Raw genomic sequence first — 22,148 nt, forward strand, 5'->3', positions numbered from 1 at the left:
ATATTGTATAGTAGTGTATAATAGGACTCATTACGTTTAATTCGTAAGCTTAGCATTGTATAGTATTTTATCTTAGTACCTTTTATCATGTCTATCTATTCTATTTTATTCTATTATTAGTTGTATTTTTTTGCACAATCAAGGCGGGCATGGCCACCTTCATTTCACTACTTGTCTCGTCTATGTATGTGACTAATAAATCTCTTGAATCTTGAAATCTTGAGAGGACTGAAATTTAGTATTGGTGTACTGTATACTGAAAGGTGCGTGTGCGCGTGTGTGCGCGTGTGTGCGCGTGTGTGCGTGTGTTCTCACCACAGCCAGCAGCTCCTCTGCACGGAGGACATATTTCTCCACCAGGTCGGCATTCTTTTGCATCCGCGGAACCAGCAATGCCAGGCTGCTGGCCTGGGTCCTGAGGGGCAGAGGTCAGAGGTCAAAGGTGAGTGACTCAGCCCAGTTTTGCCTTATTTCTTTTTTGATATTTTTATTGTTTGTTTTTTTTACACAAACGACAAACGACAAAAATACATTGAAATTGAAAGATTGACATTGAAGTACGAATACAAGAAAAAAATATATAAAATTACAAAATATAAAGCAACACAAACAGGCACGAAGTATTCTGTGTAGAGGCCCAAGGCTTACATCTCTGGTTTACAAAAATGCAAAAAAAATAAAATGTAATAAACAAACATGACTTTAAATAAATGTAACTCACATCTTGGGTACATAATACAGATACACTAATTAAATAAATGATAAATGAAAATACAATAAACAAACAGAGCCCTCCCACTAACCCACCCCCCTAAGTCACAAAATACACAAAATTAAATAAAGGAAAACAAAATCAGTCTAGATAATTGAATAAATAGGAAAAAAACACAGATGAACAAAAAAACAAACAAATAAAGATACCAATTAAAAGCAGTTACAAACTGAAACAGGGAGATTTGGAATCATGTTTTAATTTTCCCAGTTCAGTCTGTACCTTATCAATATAAACCAGTCATCTGAGCTGTCAGATAGGGTCCATAATTCCAATAATAACATTGTGATAAAGTGGTAATTTCCCAGCAATGGTTAACAGAAGGTTAACCTTTCACTACCACACTACAGACGGTTAACCTTCCCTTCCCATCCCAACCTTCCCAATCCCATCTCCATAATCCAAGACCATGATGGCCCAATTCTACACGGCCATCATTGAGTCCATCCTCACCCACTCCATCTGCAGTGGCAAAAGATCTCGCCAAGCTGCAGCGGGTGATTCGCTCCGCGGAGAGGGTGATCGGCTGTCCCCTGCCCTCCCTCAGGTCCCTGCACGACTCCAGGGCGCTGAAGAGGGCGAGGAAGATCATGGCCGACCCCTCCCCACCCCGGTCACAGCCTCTTCACCCTGCTCCCCTCTGGGAGAAGGCTGAGGATCCCAAAGGCTGTGAAAGCTCGTCACAGATTGGCTTCTTCCCCTCAGCCGCCAGGCTGATCAATGCCTCAGCCCCCCCCCCCCCCCCCCCCCCCCCTCTGCCCCCAAGTGACACTGGCACAATGACACTGACTGCACTGCACTAGTCCCTACTGGAACTCTGCACTTTACACTTTATATATATATGTATTTAAATGATTAATCCTCCACTGCACTGTTTTTTGTCCTGTGTCTGTGTTGGTGTTTGTCGTTACTGTGAAAAAAGAAATGAAAAATGCATACACTGTAATGCTGCAACAATTACCAATGTGTTTTTACACAAATGGCTTAATAAAGGAATCTGAATCTGAATAGAAATCCTCAATGAATCATCAACTCTTTCTGCTAATCATTAACCCTTTCACTGCCACACTACAGAAGGTTAACCCTTTACTATCACACTACTGCATACGGCTACCGTCGGTAGTGTGATAGTAAAGGGTTAACCTGCTGTTGTGTGGCAGAGAAAGGGTTAACCTTCTGTGTATTGTCACAGTGAAAGGATTAACCGTTTGGTAGTGCGGCAGTGAAAGGGTTAAGAAGCTGGTTCCATGGAGCGGCTGGGTAGCGCATTGGAGAATGCACTCGCCTACCACCGCAGAGACTCTGGGATCGAATCCAGCTGTCAGCGGTACCTCCGGCTTGGTCAGTCGTCCCTACTAACACAATTGGCAGTGTTAGCGGGTGGGAAGCCGGCGGGGTATGTGTCCTGGTCGTTGTAAACTGCGGTTCCTACTGGTCGGTCGGGACGCCTGTTCAGCAGGGAGGGGATCGGGGGGAAATAGCGTGAACCTCCGCATGCGTTACATTCCCCCAGTGAGAGTCCTCGCTGTCAGGTGAAAAGAAGCGGCTGGCTGACTCCACATGTATCGGAGGAGGCATGTGGTAGTTCTACACCCTCCCTAGGCCGACAGTGGGGCAATGCGCACAACGACCAGGAAGGAAATTGGCATAACGACTAAATTGGGATGGGAGCAAAATACAGAAAAAGTGAGAAGAAAATTAATTTTCTAAAATAATCAAAAAAATAAGCTGGTTCCATTCCTGTACAATAATTGCCATAATTCACTGGCAACATGGTCTTATGGTATTTTACATTTAGGCTGATACACTGAAGATGGCCGTCTTCTATTACGTATCTGATTATATTATCATATAAATGAGAACTGGTTCAGTGTGTTAGAATTTACATTTTTGCACAATAATAGTTGGTAATGCAAAATAGTCCAACTCTCATACACTGTCCACATTACTAAACTTATATGACACAATCATCTCGGAGGTTACCATGATATACTGGGAAATGTAATTTCCATCCATTCAACTCATGTGCATTTTCTAAGCTTTCCCCTTTGTCCAAGATTTAAAAAATTACAAATAAACCCTGCTGAAAGGTTAATTCTGTTGAATCATCTTCCCTTTATTCATTTTCTTAGATTTTTTGTACACTTGATCTCAAGAAGGTGCTGAATGAGCTCAGTGAGCACAGTTTAAACATGGTGTTATTCACTGTCAAAGATGCAAAGAAAAATTAGAATTTATATTCTCCTTTGTTTCATTATGATTTACTCAAGCACAGTAACAGACGCAATATTTCTGACACTGGGAATACATTCCCTGAGGTCCATAGATGTTCCTAGATACCAAGAACATGCAAATTGACCTTGTAGAAGTGGAGCAATCTTCCATTTACTTGGGCGGATTTTCGGAAAATAGGGCTACAGCTTAACAGGTTAAGGGTTGAGGCACACATCCCAGCCACACCCTGAGTGTTTCCCCATGTCACTCCCGCTGTGACTGTCTGCATTCTTCTCTGTCAACAGCACTGTTAGCTAGTGTTTGGCAGCAGAAAAGGTACAGCAATGGTTTCAGTCATGCAGGAGGGACATCTGCTTATTGTTTTATCACTATTACTACTACTTACTGCTTTCACAACTACAGAAAAACAGAGTATCCATGGAGGGACCTGGGAAGGGTTGAGGTGATGACAGCAATGATGGAGAACTATCTGTCTCCGCCATCAGGACGGGTGGGTCGAAGGAATTCACCTGACATGATTCACATTGTTACTAAAAACAACAACGGGATGGATCATGGGGCATACCTCTCTTTTGTTGTGTGTTTGAGTGTAGTTGGGAAATAGAGAGTGTGTGTGTTTATATTTGTATTAGTGGTGGGACTCGATTAACAATGTTAATCGAATTAATTCGAGACTTTATAGTTAATTAATAGAAATTAATCACATTTTTATTTCATATCAATATTTGATGCGAAAAGCGACATTTTTCAATTCAAATTAATTTTGGTATAAGAGTGAATCAATGAATATACATTATACATACGTTTAAGCAGCAAAATCCTGTATTAGCTACTACGCAGACCTATAGATCAATGCAATTTTTAGGAATAATATATATATAGCGCAAAGGACCTTTTGTAAACTCAAGCACTTTCGAGGTAAAAGTAAAACGCAGTACTTTCAAGTACATTCCAGAACAGTTGACCATTGAAAAAAAAAAAAACTCTTGTTTGATCTCAATTTCTCTTATTTAATTTTTTTTTAATAAACAAACCAGACTAAGAAAAAAAGTTATTTGCGATTTATTATACTTATAGCACATGCACGAGTCTGGTCTCTTTGAAAGGTAACATTCTTACACAATAAAGAAAAATCACCATGCGATTAAATGCATACATTAAAAAAAAATTATAGAATTTTACTTTTATTTATAGCATTTTCAGCTTTTTCTGGCCACGCAGGACCGATAGAGGGAGAGAGGGAGAACGGGAGGAGAGGTAGGGAAGACATGCGGCAAATGGTCGCCGGGACTGGGAAACGAACCCGGGACGACCGCTACTACTGGAGCGCCCCAAATGCATACATTTTTTTACTTTTAATTCTTTCTGTAGATAATTAATCAAAAATTAATGCGATAGAAGTCCCAGCCCTTTTTGTATATTTTGTGTGGGTGTGTTCCAAATCTCTGACCTGGTCTATCAGGGGATGCCAGGAGTGTGTGAGCTTTGAGACAAAGTATACTCAGGTGACTGCCAGAGATGCCAGAGATGCTGTAGATAGTTTTGAGCTTCACAGGAATGTGATATTATCTATGAAGAATACAGAATAATGGGGCTTGGTCAGTCGTCCCTATGAACAGAATTGGCCATGTTTGCGGGGTTGGAAGTCGGTGGGGTATGAGTCCTGGTCGTTTCCCAGTGAAACTCCTAGCTGTCAGGTGAAAAGTTGCAGGCAGCAACTCCGCGGAGGAGGCATGTGGTAGTTCTACACCAGGGCCGTGCAGAGACCTTTAGAGGGCCAGGTGCTCATATTTTAAAAAGGGCACATGTATCAAAATGTTAGAACACCAACAACAGCGTAACGTAACCAGCCAATCTATCATTAGCAACCAATATTCAGAGAATGTAACACGGAATCTTACAACAAACTGCATCATACTATATGATTATGCCTTAGAATAGTTTGGGATTTATCTAAAATTCTAAATGTATTATAGATTTCTATTGGCTAATGGGTCTGTCGTTCCAAGAGAGAGGGTGACGCGTCACGCAACATAACAGAAATCCATGCACCTCAGACAGACGGGCATTAAAATATTTATTTGTATTTATAATTATTATTAAAATTATTATATTGGCACCAGTGTGATGATGTACGTCCCTGCTCCTCTGAGAGCCCCCACTCACCTAGCCCCTTTCGTGACCGAGTGAAACCACAGTCACTTCCTATAGCCGATAGCAAACCAACCTATGTTGACCAAGAAGGACTGGTTCTGCCCGAACCGTTCGTTATACAAGTATCGCAGAGAAATTTCAAAGGTACTCACAGTTGCACGAGGGTTTCGGACAAAAAAAAGGGCTTTATCTCCGCATTTGGCTGCCTGGTGCGCCTGCGCTGTGATCACAGCGCATGCGCATCATGCACCCAATGCTGGAAATAATGCAGTGTTGACCAGTTTCTAAAAAATATTTAAATAGTTTATTAGCAACGCAGAGCTTTCAAACCATCACGTATTTTTGTCAGAAACCCTCGTGCAACTGTGAGTACCTTTGAAATGTCTCTTTGCTATCGGCTAGGAAGTGACTGTGGTTTCACTCTGTGCATCACAGTCACGAAAGGGGCTAGGTGAGTGGGAGCTCTCAGAGGAGCAGGGACATCACACTGGTACGTCTGTACGGGGCCCTTCCTATTCAACATATACCCAACACTTTACCAACTTTAAGAGCCATGTAAAGAAAATGGTTAAAACAAGTACAACATAGTTAATTTTAGACTAATCATCAGAAACTGTCTCCTTAGATGCAGCTAAGACATTTATGCACGCTATGATTCTCTCCCACATGGCATACTGTATCACATGCTGGGGACAAGCTAGTGAATCAGGTCTGAATCAGACCTCTTGCTTCCTTGTATAAGCAAACCCTGAAAACTTTAGACAAAAAGCCAATCAAATCCCGATCAATGGAAAATTAACCCGCCCATACCCATGCTGATTGGTCCTTGTGCAAGACTAGAAAGCGGGGATCTTTGATTAAACACCTGCTATCAGAAGAATAGACAGTCAGAAAGAAAGTTTTAACTTTAACTTTTTAGTACTTAAGTCAATTTAAAAGTAGCAACTTTTTTAGCCAGATACTCTGACTTTTACTTGAGTACGATTTTGAGACGGTACCCATACTTTCACTTAAGTATCATTTCTGGGTACTTTTTACACCCCTGGTGTAGTGGTAGTGTACCTCATGTTGACATAGCTAGCATAGACGCTCTGGTGCTAGCCTGTTAGGGCCCCCATAATGCTGCTGGCCCTGGGGCCTAATGTAGAGCCCCAGTTGGTCCAAGAGCTCGAGAACAGAGAGCTAGGGACTCTGTTCGACCAGTAAAGAATTCAAACTCAGAACCCCAGGCTGTCCCAGCTTAACATAACTGCAGTGCGCCTCCCCAGGCTATGGCTGAAGCTAGACTGGAACTACACCATTCCTCTTGACCCAACTTGGAACCGACCAGACATGTACAGAACTGACAGGTTACTTCATTTTTCTATAATGCACCACAACTGTCTGTCTTCTGCCCCAGCGTATTCCCATGTTGGTTGGGCTTTTTGTTTATTTCGTTGATTTCATCTTCCCCCCACTCCTTAGGCTGTCTCAACCATGTTCGTCCTTCCCCCATTTTCTTATGCTCTGTACCGTTACCCGCCCGCCCACGTACCAGCCCGTTAAACTCTGCGCGCGCCACATTACTCTCAGAGGCTGTTTTAAAGCTACACTGAAAATCTGATATTCATATGAAATCTGAGTACCAAGATATTGTTACCACCCTGTCATGGTAGCTTGTTAGGAAGGGGGCTAAATAACATTGGAAAGTTGAGCTAAATCTTGGCGAGGGACACCGAGGGCCACTGACCTCACAGTCTGGTGAGGCTTACTGTTGAAATGCATTGACTCTTGATTTTGCCATCAGAGGTAATAACTTGTTTAAATAATGCCATTGTCATAAACAAGGAGATGTCAATCCCATTCACCTCAATGTCGGTCGATCTGAAAAATGTCCACACTTGGATAACTTGGCAAACTAGGCTCGCTTTGGGATTAAGAAACTGGCCCATCAGATGTTGGTTGATGTGTAGGTTCTTAATAAGTAGGTAGATGTCTGCTGAATAGACTTTAGGGCTACAGTATTGGCATCTCTTTAAGGAAAATGTGAAACATGATACCATATCTCTCCACTAGAAATCTTTTTTTGATGCTGGGATAAAGACTCCAGATAATATAACAAGCCACACAAATCCATTATTCTATCATTTTTCACAATCAGATTCACAGGATGTTTTGGTTCCCTTTCATAGAAAGAATCATAGACATACTAAGAAGACACAATACAGTCACCACGTCCGTCGTCACATGCACACAAACATGTTTCAATATCTCCAATGAAGCTGGTAGTCCCAGCTAAACTATACTCCAGAATCACTCATTCTCACATCATGCCCCAACACTGGCCTTAGACGTCTCAGAGGATCAACAGAATTAGCCACACAGACATGAACAGCAGCAGAACCATCAGATAGAGCTCTTTAAAACCCTTTCACTACCAAATGGTTAACCTTTTCACTGCGACAATACAGAAGGTTAACCCTTTGCACTGCCACACGACAAATGGTTAACCCTTTCACCGTCTGTAGTGTGGTAGTGAAAGGGTTAACCTTCTGTAGTGTGGTAGTGAAAGGGTTAAAACCCAGCCCCTGAAAGATCTGGCACACAAACACACACATGCATCTCAGAGAGGGAGGACAGCAGCAGCACCACACTCTCCTCGAGGATAAACTCACTTGCTGATATTGCCGGCGACCTTCAGTGTATCATCCCTGTTCTTCAGTGTATCATCCCTGTTCTTCAGTGTATCATCCCTGTTCTTCAGTGTATCATCCCTGTTCTTCAGTGTACCATCCTTGTACTTTTTCCTAAACATGCTGAAGATCGGTGGGGGGTCTTGCCGCGGTCCAGTGGAACTCTTTTTCTCCATAGTCTGTGACTTACTCATCTTCTGGTTCTTCTCTCTCTCTCTCTCCATAGTCTGTGACTTCCTCATCTTCTGGTTCTTCTCACTCTCTTTCACCCTCTTTGGTCTCAACCTCAACCTTTTTCACCCTGAAAGTCCTCCCCTTTTATCTTTAGGTGTGTCGCTTGCATCAGAGCCAGTGTTTAAGTGCAGATGCTTGTCCTGAGTGGCCCCTCCCAGATTTGTCGCCACCCAGACCGCCACCTTGAGAAACCTTATCTAGAACTTCCTGGCTGGTGTGCAAGGATTCGTATAGCTGACAGGTGGTCAGAAAACCTGTCTTGCCGGTACTACTATAACTCTAAATACCTTTCACCCCCACCTCTAGAATTCAGTATCTCTTTAGTATCTCTTTAGTCTCCTATTCGTCTATAAAGCTCTGATTGGTAAGGCCCCCTTTTACCTAGCAGACCTCCTCACCCCCTATACCAACATCAGGGCCCTAAGGGTCTCCTAACCACCCATAGGTCCAACTTCAAGTCTAGGGGGGGGGGGGGGGGGCGTGCTTTTGCTGTCGCAGCCCCTGACCTCTGGACCAGCACCCCCATGTCCATCAAATCTGCCCCTCCATCAAGTCTTTTAAATCTAAACTCAAAACCCACCTATATTCCTTAGCCTTCCCTGACTCACTCTGACTCTTGCCTAGTTTGTTTTGACGTGTTGTTCTGTTTCTTTGTTTGTCTGTTGGTTGTTTATTTTCTGTTTATTTATACTTCAGAAGTACTTTTGTTATTTTTTGTGTCTTTCACTGCCGCACTACCAAAACGGTTAACCCTTTCACTGCGACAATACACAGAAGGTCCTTTCATTGCCACACCACAGCGACCGTCGGTTGTGTGATAGTAAAGGGTTAACCTTCTGTCTTGTGGCAGTGAAAGGGTTAAATGTGCTATACAAATACATTTGATTGATTGATTGATAGTCTTCCTGGATAAAGTTCCCCTTTTGCACCACCGTCATCATGCGTCATCCATTAAAACTCACTGTAATGTGAATGAAGCCCCTAACCCTGGCAGTGTTAGTGCCTTGCTCTTACCATTGAGCCACACAGGTAATGGAACCCCTAACCCTGGCAGTGTTAGTGCCTTGCTCTTACCATTGAGCCACACAGGTAATGGAACCCCTAACCCTGGCAGTGTTAGTGCCTTGCTCTTACCATTGAGCCACACAGGTAATGGAACCCCTAACCCTGGCAGTGTTAGTGCCTTGCTCTTACCATTGAGCCACACAGGTAATGGAACCCCTAACCCTGGCAGTGTTAGTGCCTTGCTCTTACCATTGAGCCACACAGGTAATGGAACCCCTAACCCTGGCAGTGTTAGTGCCTTGCTCTACACATTGAGCCACACAGGTAATGGAACCCCTAACCCTGGCAGTGTTAGTGCCTTGCTCTTACCATTGAGCCACACAGGTAATGGAACCCCTAACCCTGGCAGTGTTAGTGCCTTGCTCTTACCATTGAGCCACACAGGTAATGGAACCCCCAACTCTTGCCTTGTTAGTAAGTATGATACAATTAATGAAATTATTAATTGCAATAGGTGTAGGCCTATACAATGCCATATGGATAGAAAACACATATGGATAGAAAACACATATGGAGTCACCAGCCCCGGAGCTGTGAGCTTGGTTCGCCTGTTCGAATCCAGCTCACAGCTCCGGGGTTGTCACCAGCTTGGCTGGCCGTCTGCACTGATACAATTGGCTGTATCAGAGGGTGGGAGAAGCTGGCGGGGTGGGTCCGGGTCGTTGTAAACAGCGACTCCTACAGTTCGGTCGGGGCGCCTGCTAAGCGCGGATTGGACGTGAGGGGGATAGTGTGGTCCTCCCACACGCTACGCCCTCTCAATGAGAATCTGCGCTGCCAGGTGAAAAGAAGCGGTGATTGGCTGGACGTGTGTCGGAGGAAGCACGTGGTAGCCTCCACTCTCCCAAATGATCTGACTGTGGGGGGTAAAGCGCAGCGACCAGGAAGGGACTGGGAATTGGCATACGACTAACATTGGGATGGGAGAAAATCGGAGGAAAATGGAGGGGGAAAAAGACCAATAATATATATAAAAAAAAAAAAGAAAAAAACACATATGGATAGAAAACATCAAGTATGTTATGACACCAAAATACAATTCGTTTTATTTAATGATTCTTATCAATTATTGTTTTTTAGGCCTTGTACGTCTGCAAGGTCTCAGCTCAGTTAACTATTAAATAACAATGTACTAAAGTGTAATTAACTATCAATTTACCATTTATTAATGATGGTTAGTGTTACTCAAAAATCTGAGAAAGGAATTGCTGCTGATTTGAGGAAGGATATGTAGAATTAAGCCAGCATTTAATGGAATTACATTTCAATGGCAATTTATGACTTTTTAATGATATTTTCCCTTAAAATTCTTTGAAAGATTTCAATGGTTTCAATCCCTGTACAGAATACAGATATCTGGGCGGCTGAGTGGCGCAGTGGGCAAGGCACTCGCCACTAACACAGGAGACGCTGGTATCGAGCCCAGCTCTCTGCATTGCTACCGGCTTGGCCGGCCGTCATACTAACACAATTGGCAGTGTTAGAGGGTGGGAAAGCCGGTGGGTGGGGATTGGACGTTGTGGACAGCAACTCCTACAGGTCGGTTTGGTGACGCCGGTGCGACGGAAACAGGAAGTAGCGGGGGCAGCGTGAGCCTCCCACGTGTTACTCCTCGCCACTGAGAGTTCGAGCTGCTGCGGTGAAAACGACAGGCTGCCTCCTCGTGTACCGGAGGGGACACGTGATGCAAGGCTTCTATCCTCACTACAGCCGACCAGTGGGAGGCATAGTCTAGCAACGTTCAAGACAGGGGAGGGAAGAATTGGATAATACGAAATTGGGATGGGAGAAAAATAGAAAATAAGGAGAAAAAGTGGATAAAAAAATATGAATACAGATATCTTACTGGTCAGCCCAATCTCACTTAAAATATGTAAATAAAGTACTTATCGACCACAGGAAAAAGGTATATATTGTAGGTTATGTTATAGCCATAAGTAATATATTTTGTACAAGTAACATATATATGAAAATGTACAATGTGTGTGTATTACAAATAGGTAATATATTCCATATTCAAAAACCTTTGACATTTTCAGAAAACGTTTGAGTTCCCCTGCTAGGAAACAGACCCAGGGCTCTCAGCATAGGAGGAAAGTGCCTTTACCACTATATACCAAGACACACTTTTCTGATAGCCTCGCCCAAACCCTAACCTTAACCACACTGTTACCATAACCATAACCCTAACCCTAACCCTAACCCTAACCCTAACCTATAACCATAACCCTAACTTTCTATCTTAACCATAACCATACATCATCATCATAGTATTGCTGTGCACTCACCCACAACCACAATCGTTGGTGTGACTCCCAGTCGCTGTGATTTGTTTTGGACTTTTGCAATCCGAAATGTAAATATATGACTTATACAATATGTAAATATATTACTTATGGACATAACATAATGTACATTATGTAATCTTTTTCCTGTGGTCAATTAGTACTTTATTTGCGTTTTCTGATGACACTGTCTTGCAGCCAGCCACTGGTGATATATACACTGTACTGTAATAACATGTTTCAATCACTTTACAGTATACAGACATGTTATTGGTGCAATATACCATACTTTTTTAACAAGTTTCAATCCCTTTACCATTACGGTGATAAACATAGCTTTGTACTAACATTATCAAAGTTTCTTGATTGTGTGTGAAGATAACTGCACTTGGATTTTGATTTATTTTTTGGAGATGATTTTAGGGTAGGTTTACCACCAGAATGTTCAAATAATAAGAAGTAAACAAAGCAAAAAAAATTACCCTTTCACTACCACTCTACCAAAGGGTTAACCCTTTCACTGCCACACAACAAAGGGTTAAAAGGAACCTATTGTGAAAATGCCTGTGTTTTACATTTTTTTTACAGAATGAGAGGTTGTCCCAACACTGAGAACATGTTAAATGTGCATTGTGCATTTTCTGCAGTTCAGCTGTGACAAGAAGAACCCTTCTTCTTGAAATGAGCCGTTCAGAATTACATCTTCAATCGATGTAGTTAGGAATGCCTTGTGCATGTGAAGAGATCTTGGAAAATGTTTCATATACATCAGATTCAGATTCCTTTATTGTCACTTATTTCAGTACTTTACAGCAAGAACAGTAAAATTATATTTATTGTGGTCCCTCAACCATAGCAGCTTCTATCTTAATAATAAGAGATTCTTAATAATAAAATAAGATAAAAATACAATAAATTTTGCATAGAATAAAATAAGATGACTAAAAATAAAGATTACTATATACAGTTCTAAAAGTGTGCAGTGCAGATCAGGATGTAGATATTATACTATATACATTTTAAATAACAAAGATGGCTATGTACAGTTCCAAAAGAAGTGTGTGTAACGATTAATCGAAATGCATCGATTCTAATGTGACGATTCAACTGCATCGATTTGAATGTTAGAATCGATTATAATAGAAATTAATCGAAATAATTAATGTTTTTTTTTGTGTGTATTGTTTTTATTTACCTATAGTCCATTCATGCTGAGTGAATCAGTTCCCCCAGCCACATTTGTGTATTCAAAATGTTTGGGGGAATTAACTGATAGATAGATATCGAAAATTAATCAAATTGAATCGAATCAAATCGTGGTCAAATGAAGATATTTCATGATGCATTGAATAGTTGCCTGAATAATCGCATGATCCACTTTTTCTCCTCTTTTTCTATCTATCTATGCCAATTCTCCCCTCCCCTGTCTTGAGCGTTGCTCGCATATGCCCCCCACTGGCCGTTTGTAGGAAGGATAGAAGCCTTGCATCACGTGTCCCCTCCGATACACGAGGAGGCAGCCTGTCACATTTTTTCACCTGCCAGCGTGGACTCTCATTGGCGAGGTGTAATGTGTGGGAGGCTCACACTACCCCCGCCATTTCCTGTCTCTGCTGTGCAGGCATCCCCAACCGCTGTCCACGACGTCCAGATTACCACCCATCGACTTCCACCCGCTAACTCTGCAAATTGAGTTAGTATGACGACTGGCCCAAGCCGGAGGCAACGCCGACAGCCGGAGTCGAACCCGGTGTCTCTTGCGTTGGTGACGAGCGCAATGTCCGCTGCGCCACCCAGCCGCCTCCCTAGTCTGAAAGTTTGATCTGAATTTAGTTTGACAGTACAGGCTCGTGCACCAATGCAATTAGCTAGTTACAGTCACAGAAGCAGCCTGTTGAGAACAGGACTGAAACAGAGAGGTAGAGAGGCTGCTAGAATGAGAATAGGACTGAAACAGAGAGGTAGAGAGGCTGCTAGAATGAGAACAGGACTGAAACAGAGAGGTAGAGAGGCTGCTAGAATGAGAACAGGACTGAAACAGAGAGGTAGAGAGGCTGCTAGAATGAGAACAGGACTGAAACAGAGAGGTAGAGAGGCTGCTAGAATGCATCATCTGAGTGGTTCTTTCAGCAATAAAACCTAAAAGACGTGTTTAGGAGGAGAATGCTGACAGGATCTCAAATACCTATATTAACTAGTTGATATGTCCCCTTTCATTAAAAAAAAGAAAGAAAATGCTCAGGAAAATAGTCAGAGGTGTGACACTTTTATCTAATGTGTGTTGATTAGTCAAAAAGTTAAAACTCGTATTTAGACCGGTATGTTCCTTTAAAATGTATGTTATGCATCTATGTCAGACCTGTAGGCCTTGTATACCAGCATCTTCAGAGACGCCTCCTTCTGTAAGGTGTGGTCCTCCTCCAGGCCTCCAGACAGCTGAGGGAGGGAGGGTGAGGGAGAGGAGGGGGGGGCACAGAAAGGCAGATAGAGGGATATAGAGAGAGGGAGGCGTCAAACAAAATTATGCTTGAAAGTTACATTGAACAAGGAAATGACAGAATCAGACACACACATCTATGCACACAACAGTGTCCCCATTGTTTAAACAATCCCTTCCCTAATTCCTTACTGTTGACAAATGCGTATTGTCACACAGGAAAGACAGGAACATGAATCAGACAGGTTTGGTGGATACACAATGGGATGGCTTATTTGGGGCAAAATCTTGTGAAAAGACCAATGGATATGATTGAGATTAAAGGAACACGCCAACATTTTGGGAAATTAGCTTGCCGTCTTCTCCAGAGAGAGATAAGAAGATAGATACCAGTTTCCTCTCTGTGCGTTTAGTAGAAAGCTATCTGGCTGCACATTAGCCTAGCTTAGCAGATTCCAGTTAGAACCAAATAAAACTATTTATCAGGGTGTGCATGTATTCAAGCTGTGCTGTATCATGAATTGAAAATGGGGGACCCCGATGCAAACAAGACGAAAGTCCCCCTCCGGTCCGCATCCCCCCCAAGTAGATGGTAGATGAGGATCATCAGTGTATAGAGGTTTGTCATGCTGGTAGAGGAGGTTCATCAAGGTATCTGGAGATGTTGGTCATGCTGACATGGTAGATGAGGATCATCAGTATGAACATTGGTAAAACCAAGGAGCTGATCGTGGATTTTAGGAGGAGACAGCAGGAGACACACACACCACTGAGGATAAACGGGGCTACCGTGGACAGGGTGAGCAGCTTCAAGTACCTGGAGGTCCACATCTTAGAGGACCTGACATGGACAACACACATAGACTCAGTCGTAAAAAAGGCGAAGCAGCGCCTCTACCACCTGAGACAGTTAAGGAAGTTCAGAGTATCTGGGAAGATACTCCAGTCCTTCTACTCCGGAGCTGTAGAGAGCATCTTGACTGGAAACATCACTGCATGGTATGGCAACAGCACGGCACAGGACAAGAAGGCCCTACAGAGAGTGGTGCGTTCAGCCGAGCGTACCACGGGTATTGCACTACCAAGCCTGCAGGTCCTATACAACAAGAGGTGCAAATCCAGAGCCTGCAGGATAATGAAAGACCCTCACCACCCCAACAACAGCCTGTTCATGCTGCTGCGGTCAGGCAAACGCCTGCGAGCACCAGTAACGAGGACAGAGAGACTTAGGCTCAGCTTCTTCCCCCAGGCCATCAGAGCCTTGAACACTGAACTCTCCACGCACAAGCACACATGAGCACACACACTGTACACGCTCACACACTAGCAGCCACTTTAACATGAGCACACGCTCACACTATGGACACTTTACAGAAGGAAAGGTCACTTTAAGAATAGTATAGCTTGAGATTGTAGAATATAGCATTGTATAGCAGTGTACATAAAGACCCAATGCCTCATCCGTAGCTAACAGTGTACTGCACTGCCACAGGACCTAGCATGTCCTAACATGCTCTGTAAATAGCTCATTTACAGATACCGATATGCCTACTTTGTTTACTTGTTTATTGCACTGTCGCTCTATTGGTTGGACTCTTATTATTATTACTTGTATTATACACATCGTTGTGGGCAAGACCCCCCGCATTTCACTGTATACCTGTATGCCATGACAAATACAACTCTTGTATCTTGTATCTTGGTCATGCTGGTAGTGGTAGATGAGGATCATCAAGGTATCTGGAGAGGTTGGTCATGCTGACATGGTAGATGAGGATCATCAGTATATAGAGGTTGGGTATGTTGGTAGAGGAGGATCATCAGTATATGGAGAGGTTGGTCATGCTGACATGGTAGATGAGGATCTTCAGTATATAGAGGTTGGTCATGCTGACATGGTAGAGGAGGATCATCAGTATATAGAGGTTGGTCATGTTGGTAGAGGAGGATCATCAGTATATAGAGGTTGGTCATGTTGGTAGAGGAGGATCATCAGTATATAGAGGTTGGTCATGCTGACATGGTAGAGGAGGATCACCAGTATATGGAGAGGTTGGTCATGCTGACATGGTAGATGAGGATCATCAGTATATAGAGGTTGGTCATGCTGGTAGAGGAGGATCATCAGTATATAGAGGTTGGTCATGCTGACATGGTAGAGGAGGATCATCAGTATATAGAGAGGTTGGTCATGCTGACATGGTAGAGGATCATCAGTATATAGAGGTTGGTCATGCTGACATGGTAGAGGAGGATCACCAGTATATAGAGGTTGGTCATGCTGACATGGTAGAGGATCACCAGTATATAGAGGTTGGTCATGCTGACATGGTAGAGGAGGATCATCAGTATATAGATGTTGGTCATGCTGACATGGTAGATGAGGATCAGCAGTATATGAATGAATGAATTATTTATTTTGAATGTTTACAAATACAAATAAATAAACAAACAAATAATTTTTCGAAATCTTTTACAAATAAACAAACGAAAAGGATACGTTTGAAGCCGAAGGCTTAGAGCAACCTACCCCTAATTAAAAAAAAACAACAAAAACCGATCCAGAAAAGAAACAAACAAACAAACAATCAACAAAAAACGTTCCCGAAAAGAACATAAGCCAACATAGGAAAATCAAAACTTAATTTGCAATACCCGAGTTTCATGGTAGAGAAAAAGAGATTGTAGGTTAAATTTGACTATAAGATTCTAGAACCCTGTTTTTTGTTTTGATCCACTTTTTCTCCTTATTTTTCTCCCATCCCAATTTCGCCTCGCCAATTCTCCCCTCCCCTGTCTCGAACGTTGCTAGACTATGCCTCCCACTGGTCGGCTGCAGTGAGGACCAAGCCTTGCATCACATGTCCCCTCCGGTACACAAGGAGGCAGCCGTCGCATCTTTTCACCTGCACAGCGCGATCTCTCAGTGGCGAGGAGTAACGCGTGGGAGGCTCACGCTGCCCCCGTTGCTTCCTGATTCTGCTGTACCAGCGCACCAACCGACCTGTGGGAGTCGCTGTCCACAGCATCCAATCCCCACCCACCAGCTTTCCCACCCCTAACACTGCCAATTGTGTTAGTATGAACGACCAGCCAAGCTGGTAGCAACACAGAGAGCTGGGCTCGAACCCAGCATCTCCTGCGTTAGTGTCGAGCGCCTTGCCCACTGCGCCACTTAGCCGCCCCCTAGAACCCTGTTTTTAAACATCCTCAAACTAAATCCTCAATTTGAATAAAGTGATTAATCTGATTAAATGAGTCTCTTTTTTATTAAATCAACTTTCTTTAATGAATATAACTGAGCAGTTTATTTTTTTTTATACGGTCAGGTGGAGCTGCAGCCTCTAATCAGGGACTGTTGCTTTGTCCCTTTGTGTTTTCACCACATATCTGCCGTTGCAGCATCTCTTATAAAAAACTACTTTATTTTGAAAGTTTCGTGCAGAAAAAGCCTTCGACAGTGTAAGCTGGATATTTCTATATAAGGTATTGGAGAAATTTGGATTAGACAAAAACACTATGAAAACAATTAGGGCATTATATCAAGAACCGACGGCTAGGATTAAGGTGAATGGTAGTCTGACGGACCAGATTAAACTAGAGAGAGCTACCAGACAGGGTTGTTGTCTTTCGCCGACGCTCTTCGATGTATTCATCGAACCACTGGCTCAACTAATTAGACAGACCAAAGACATCAAAGGGGTGGAGATAAGGGGGACAGAACATAAATTGGGATTGTTCGCAGACGACGTGATAGTATATACGAGACAACCAGACACAAGATTCCCGACACTGATGGATCTACTGACAGAATATGGATATTACTCAGGGTATAGACTTAATGTGACGAAGACACAGACATTAGCACTGAACTACACACCAACGATAGAGATCAAAGAAAAATACAAAATCAAATGGGGCATGGACAGGATCAAGTACCTAGGGGTGAACATCACAAGAGGGATGGAGGGGCTATACGAGGCAAACTATACACAGATAAATCAGAAAATCAAGAGAGACCTAGAAAGATGGACGGTAATGCCCTAGATTTCAGCTCAAGGATCGAAATCATTAAGATGAACATATTACCAAGGTTATTATACCTATTTCAATCTCTACCTATATTAATACCACAAAAACAATTCAGGGAATGGTATAGACATATATCAAGATTCATTTGGGGGGGGGGGGGGAAAGGCCAAGGATCAGATATGTGACTCTACAATTACCAAAGGAGGGATGGCAGTACTCAGTTTAGAAAGCTATTACTATGCAGCACAGCTTAGAACAGTAGCATGCTGGTGCAATGTGAATTATGAGGCCAAATGGAAAGATATAGAAACCAAAAGAGAGGGATTCAAAGTACAGACACTGATAGGGGATAGGGAGCTGTTCAGAAGACAGGAACAACTACTAGATCCAATTACAAAATTCACTATAAACATATGGAACACAATAGTAAAGAAATACAAGCTAGAAAAATAATCCAAGATACTGAGATGGATAGCACACGACAACAAATTCAGACCAGGGATAGAAGACCATGGGTTCAAGAGATGGGAACGGGGGGGGTATAACAGCAATGTGTACAATGACAGAAGGAGGGGAGATGCAGACTCTACAAGACTTGAAAGAAAGATACGGACTAGAGAATAGGGACCACTTTAGATATTTACAGATTAGAGACTACTATAACAAGGAAATAAAGCAAGACAGAGACAAAGAACAGAATGGGGTAATTAAGATAATGGTAAAGTCATACGAAGGACGGAAGGGAAGGGTGATATCAGCACTATATCAGGCAATAATGGACAGTAAGGGAAATACAACATTGTATGTAAAAGAAAAGTGGGAGAAAGAGTTAGAAATAGAGATAACAGAGGAGGAATGGTATAACACATGTAAGACACAACAAACAACCACAGGATCAAGGATATGGAGGGAGTTTGGGTGGAAAAACATAATTAGATACTTTATAACACCAGAAATACAGGGCAATTACACACCAGCAAAGAAACCATGTTGGAGGGAGTGTGGACAGGAAGTGGCGAACCATACACACATTCTGGGGATGTCAGAAGATAAGGCACTACTGGGAAGAGATAGGAGGGATAATAAATGAAATAATAGGATACGAAATACCCCAGGGAGGCCAAGTGTTGTATCTGGGGAACGTATCACAAGAAGGAATCCAAGGGGAAGACAAATACTTGATTAAGATATTGATAGTGGCAGCCAAAAAAGCTTGAACTAAGCTGTGGTACAAGGTAGAAGTGCCGACGAAGGACCAATGGATAGAGATAGTAGAGGGGATACAGGAAATGGAGAGAATCACACATCTGCTGAGGCTGCAAGAAGAAAAGTTTGAATGGAAATGGGGAAAGTGGGAAGAATATAGGAGGGGAAGGAACAACATCACAGGGGATTGAAAAGGATACAAGGAAATGAATGAAAATGTAAATAAATAATGCAAAAATAGAATGGACCGAAGGACCCATGCCACACTTTTTCTTTTCTCATTTTTGTCTATTTGTTTTATATTTATGTACTGTTGATATGTTGAAATGTATTGTCTATGAATGTTGTCTATGTATGTTGTTGAAAACAAATAAAAATAAAAACGTAAGTAAAAAAAATAAAAAATAAAATAAGAAGTTTCGAACACATAGGTGCAGGAATATCAAATTTGGTCAATGTCAGACTTTGCAATCAAAATTTAAGGGGGCAGTCATATTCCGGCAGACCGACGGTAGGGGGTAGAGTGCGCAACGACCAGGAAGGGTATTGGGAATTGGCATAACGACTAACATTGGGAGGGGAGAAAAAACGGAAAAAGGAGGAAAAAGATAATAAAAAAAATAGAGGGACAGGTGGTCCGTATGCAGACCCCGAAAGGATACGACCGACTTGGGACTGTGAAGGAGAAGAGCAAAGAGCCAATGTAATCAAAAAAGTCAACCAACGAACAAGATTCTTGTACCGGATCTCCTCTCTGGTGAACAAGAATACCCTGAAGACTCTGGCAGGAGCACTCATTCAAGGGTACTAGGACTATGCTTGCACCTCATGGTACCAAAGCACCTCAAAGGCACTAAAAACAAGATTACAAACATCACAAAACAAACTGGTCAGACTACTGCTTGACCTTACTCCAAAAACCCACCTCACCCCTGCCCATTTTGATAACCTAGGATGGCTTAGAGTAGACAACAGAGTACAGCAACTTGCAATCAGCCTGGTCTACAAGATACATTATACAACAGCATGCAAATTTCTCGATTCTGATTGGCTGAAACAGCCATTTACACGTATGTATAGGGAACTCTCCACGCTGCTGGTCCCAGGACCCGCCCACAACCGAATCACATCACATCACTCCGCCGGATCACAAGATGGCGGACAATAATCTTTAACAAATGGATATGTTGATAGCGTCATAACGACTAAATATCAAGCGATTCTGTCACGGCGAATGTCTTAGTCTCTTACACAATGTTGGATTGTGTAATCTATGGGTCATTGAATTTTTTTCAATAAATCTTCGATTAATGTGTGTTTATTGTATAGCAATAAGGTTGGATGAATGTGGCAGTTGTATAAAAGCATTACACCACTTGCAGTCGTGATTTGTGAACAATAAACCATGCCTAGGGGGGGGTCTAACGACCACCCCTAGGCATGGTTTATTGTTCACAAACCACTCCTGCGCATGATGTAATGCTTAAGTACACCACACAGGTACCCATGTACATGTCGAAATACTTCCCAAAGGTCAGTGAATTCCATGACCACAACACCAGAGGGAGTTCCACAAATCATGTTCAACCCAGATTCGGCTCAAACAAGGGACTAAACACATTTCGCAACTATGCCACAACAATGTGGAACGCCCTACCCACAGCCGTAAAATGTGAATCCCTACCCACCTTCAAAACCGCTCTAAAGCAGCACCTACGGGAGACCGCAATTCAAAACTGGCCCCAGTAAATCCTAAGCCCTTGTGTGGGTGAATGTAACAAGTTCCTAACGTTTTCTTTCCCCTATTATTTCATGCACACTTTATTCATTGTTTTAAATTATTATTTTCTTTTAAGTTATTTTGTGCATCACTCCGTTTTGAATTTGATGCAAATTTTCAATGCATGAGGGTCATCCTTTTGTGTTAAATGGCTGCATAAAGCAAGCATTTGTTTACTCTCATGTTGATAAAAGTATTAAAACTTGAAAAAGATCAGTTTAAGGTAGATAGATAAAAAATATGCGATTAATCACGATTAACTATACGGACAATCATGTGATTAATCAGATTAAATGTTTTAATAGATTGACAGCCTTAATTAAAATGTATTGTCATCATACAGCACAAGTGCAATACAACATCCAACCAGAGTGCAAATGTAAGAGTAAAGTGCAATAGTAACATACAATGCATAGGTGATGAAACTGGTAAAAGGCTTAATTTGGGATAAATAGTTGGTGATTGCGTTCAAGTAGTCTACAGACATCCTCAGAATTAAATAATAAAGATAAATATGACAATATTTGTATCATTAACAATTACGTTTTGCATTTATAGTCATGACTCAATGAGGCATTGTAAGCATTACACACACACTGCAATCTAAATAAGTAACCAAATCACCGCGGATATAGCTACTGTATAGAATAGACTTGTAGTGGCCGACTGTCACTCCCCGATAGTGGTGACAGGTGTCACGATGCACCCATTAGTTCTCTACTCAGTGACACAGTTTGTGATGTAAATATAGAAGAATGTCCAAGTTGCGGCTGGTACGGTTTACAGGGTTTTATTGTCCAAAGAAGAATGAATAAATGGTTCAATTAGAGCAGTTGTCAGTTGCTCTGTCGATCAGTTCCAAACAGTGAAACAGGTAGGACGAAAATGAATCTCCATAACAGGTGCATGAATTACAGTAATCAGCTAGGTTACTTATAGTAGGTGGGGTGCCCCCTATAGAGTTCAACATAAATACGACACCTAGTCTAAACAATGTAAGTTCTAATAGTCTAACAATATAAATCCACCAAGTCGGTTTCTGCTTCTACATACCGGCCCCTTAATTGTGCATTAAAACACAATTACAAAAATATATATATATATATCAAAGAAGCTACCGACATAACCAATTTCAAATCATAGTTCTAAACACAAATAAGCTTGACTGGGTCCTGGTTTCCACTTGTTGTCCCTGTGCATGGGAAGAACAAATTAGTTAGTGATTCAAATAAGTCAAGGTATTTCAATAACATTCAAAGTATTTCAAAGCATTAGG

General features: G+C 42.2%; 1 protein-coding gene across 1 annotated transcript in view; it reads right to left on the bottom strand.

Moving 5' to 3' along the window:
- LOC311232538 (envoplakin-like) overlaps nt 1-8,056 on the bottom strand; it is a 37,513-nt gene extending 29,457 nt beyond the window's left edge. Inside the window, 2 exon segments of the mRNA XM_084319372.1 lie at nt 316-415; nt 7,816-8,056. Coding sequence (XP_084175498.1) covers nt 316-415; nt 7,816-8,027 — 312 coding nt within the window. The 5' untranslated portion in view covers nt 8,028-8,056.
- Between the last annotated feature and the right edge of the window lie 14,092 nt (nt 8,057-22,148).

Source organism: Notolepis coatsorum (genome assembly GCF_963971535.1).
Source record: "Notolepis coatsorum genome assembly, chromosome: 7".
Lineage (NCBI taxonomy): Eukaryota > Metazoa > Chordata > Actinopteri > Aulopiformes > Paralepididae > Notolepis > Notolepis coatsorum.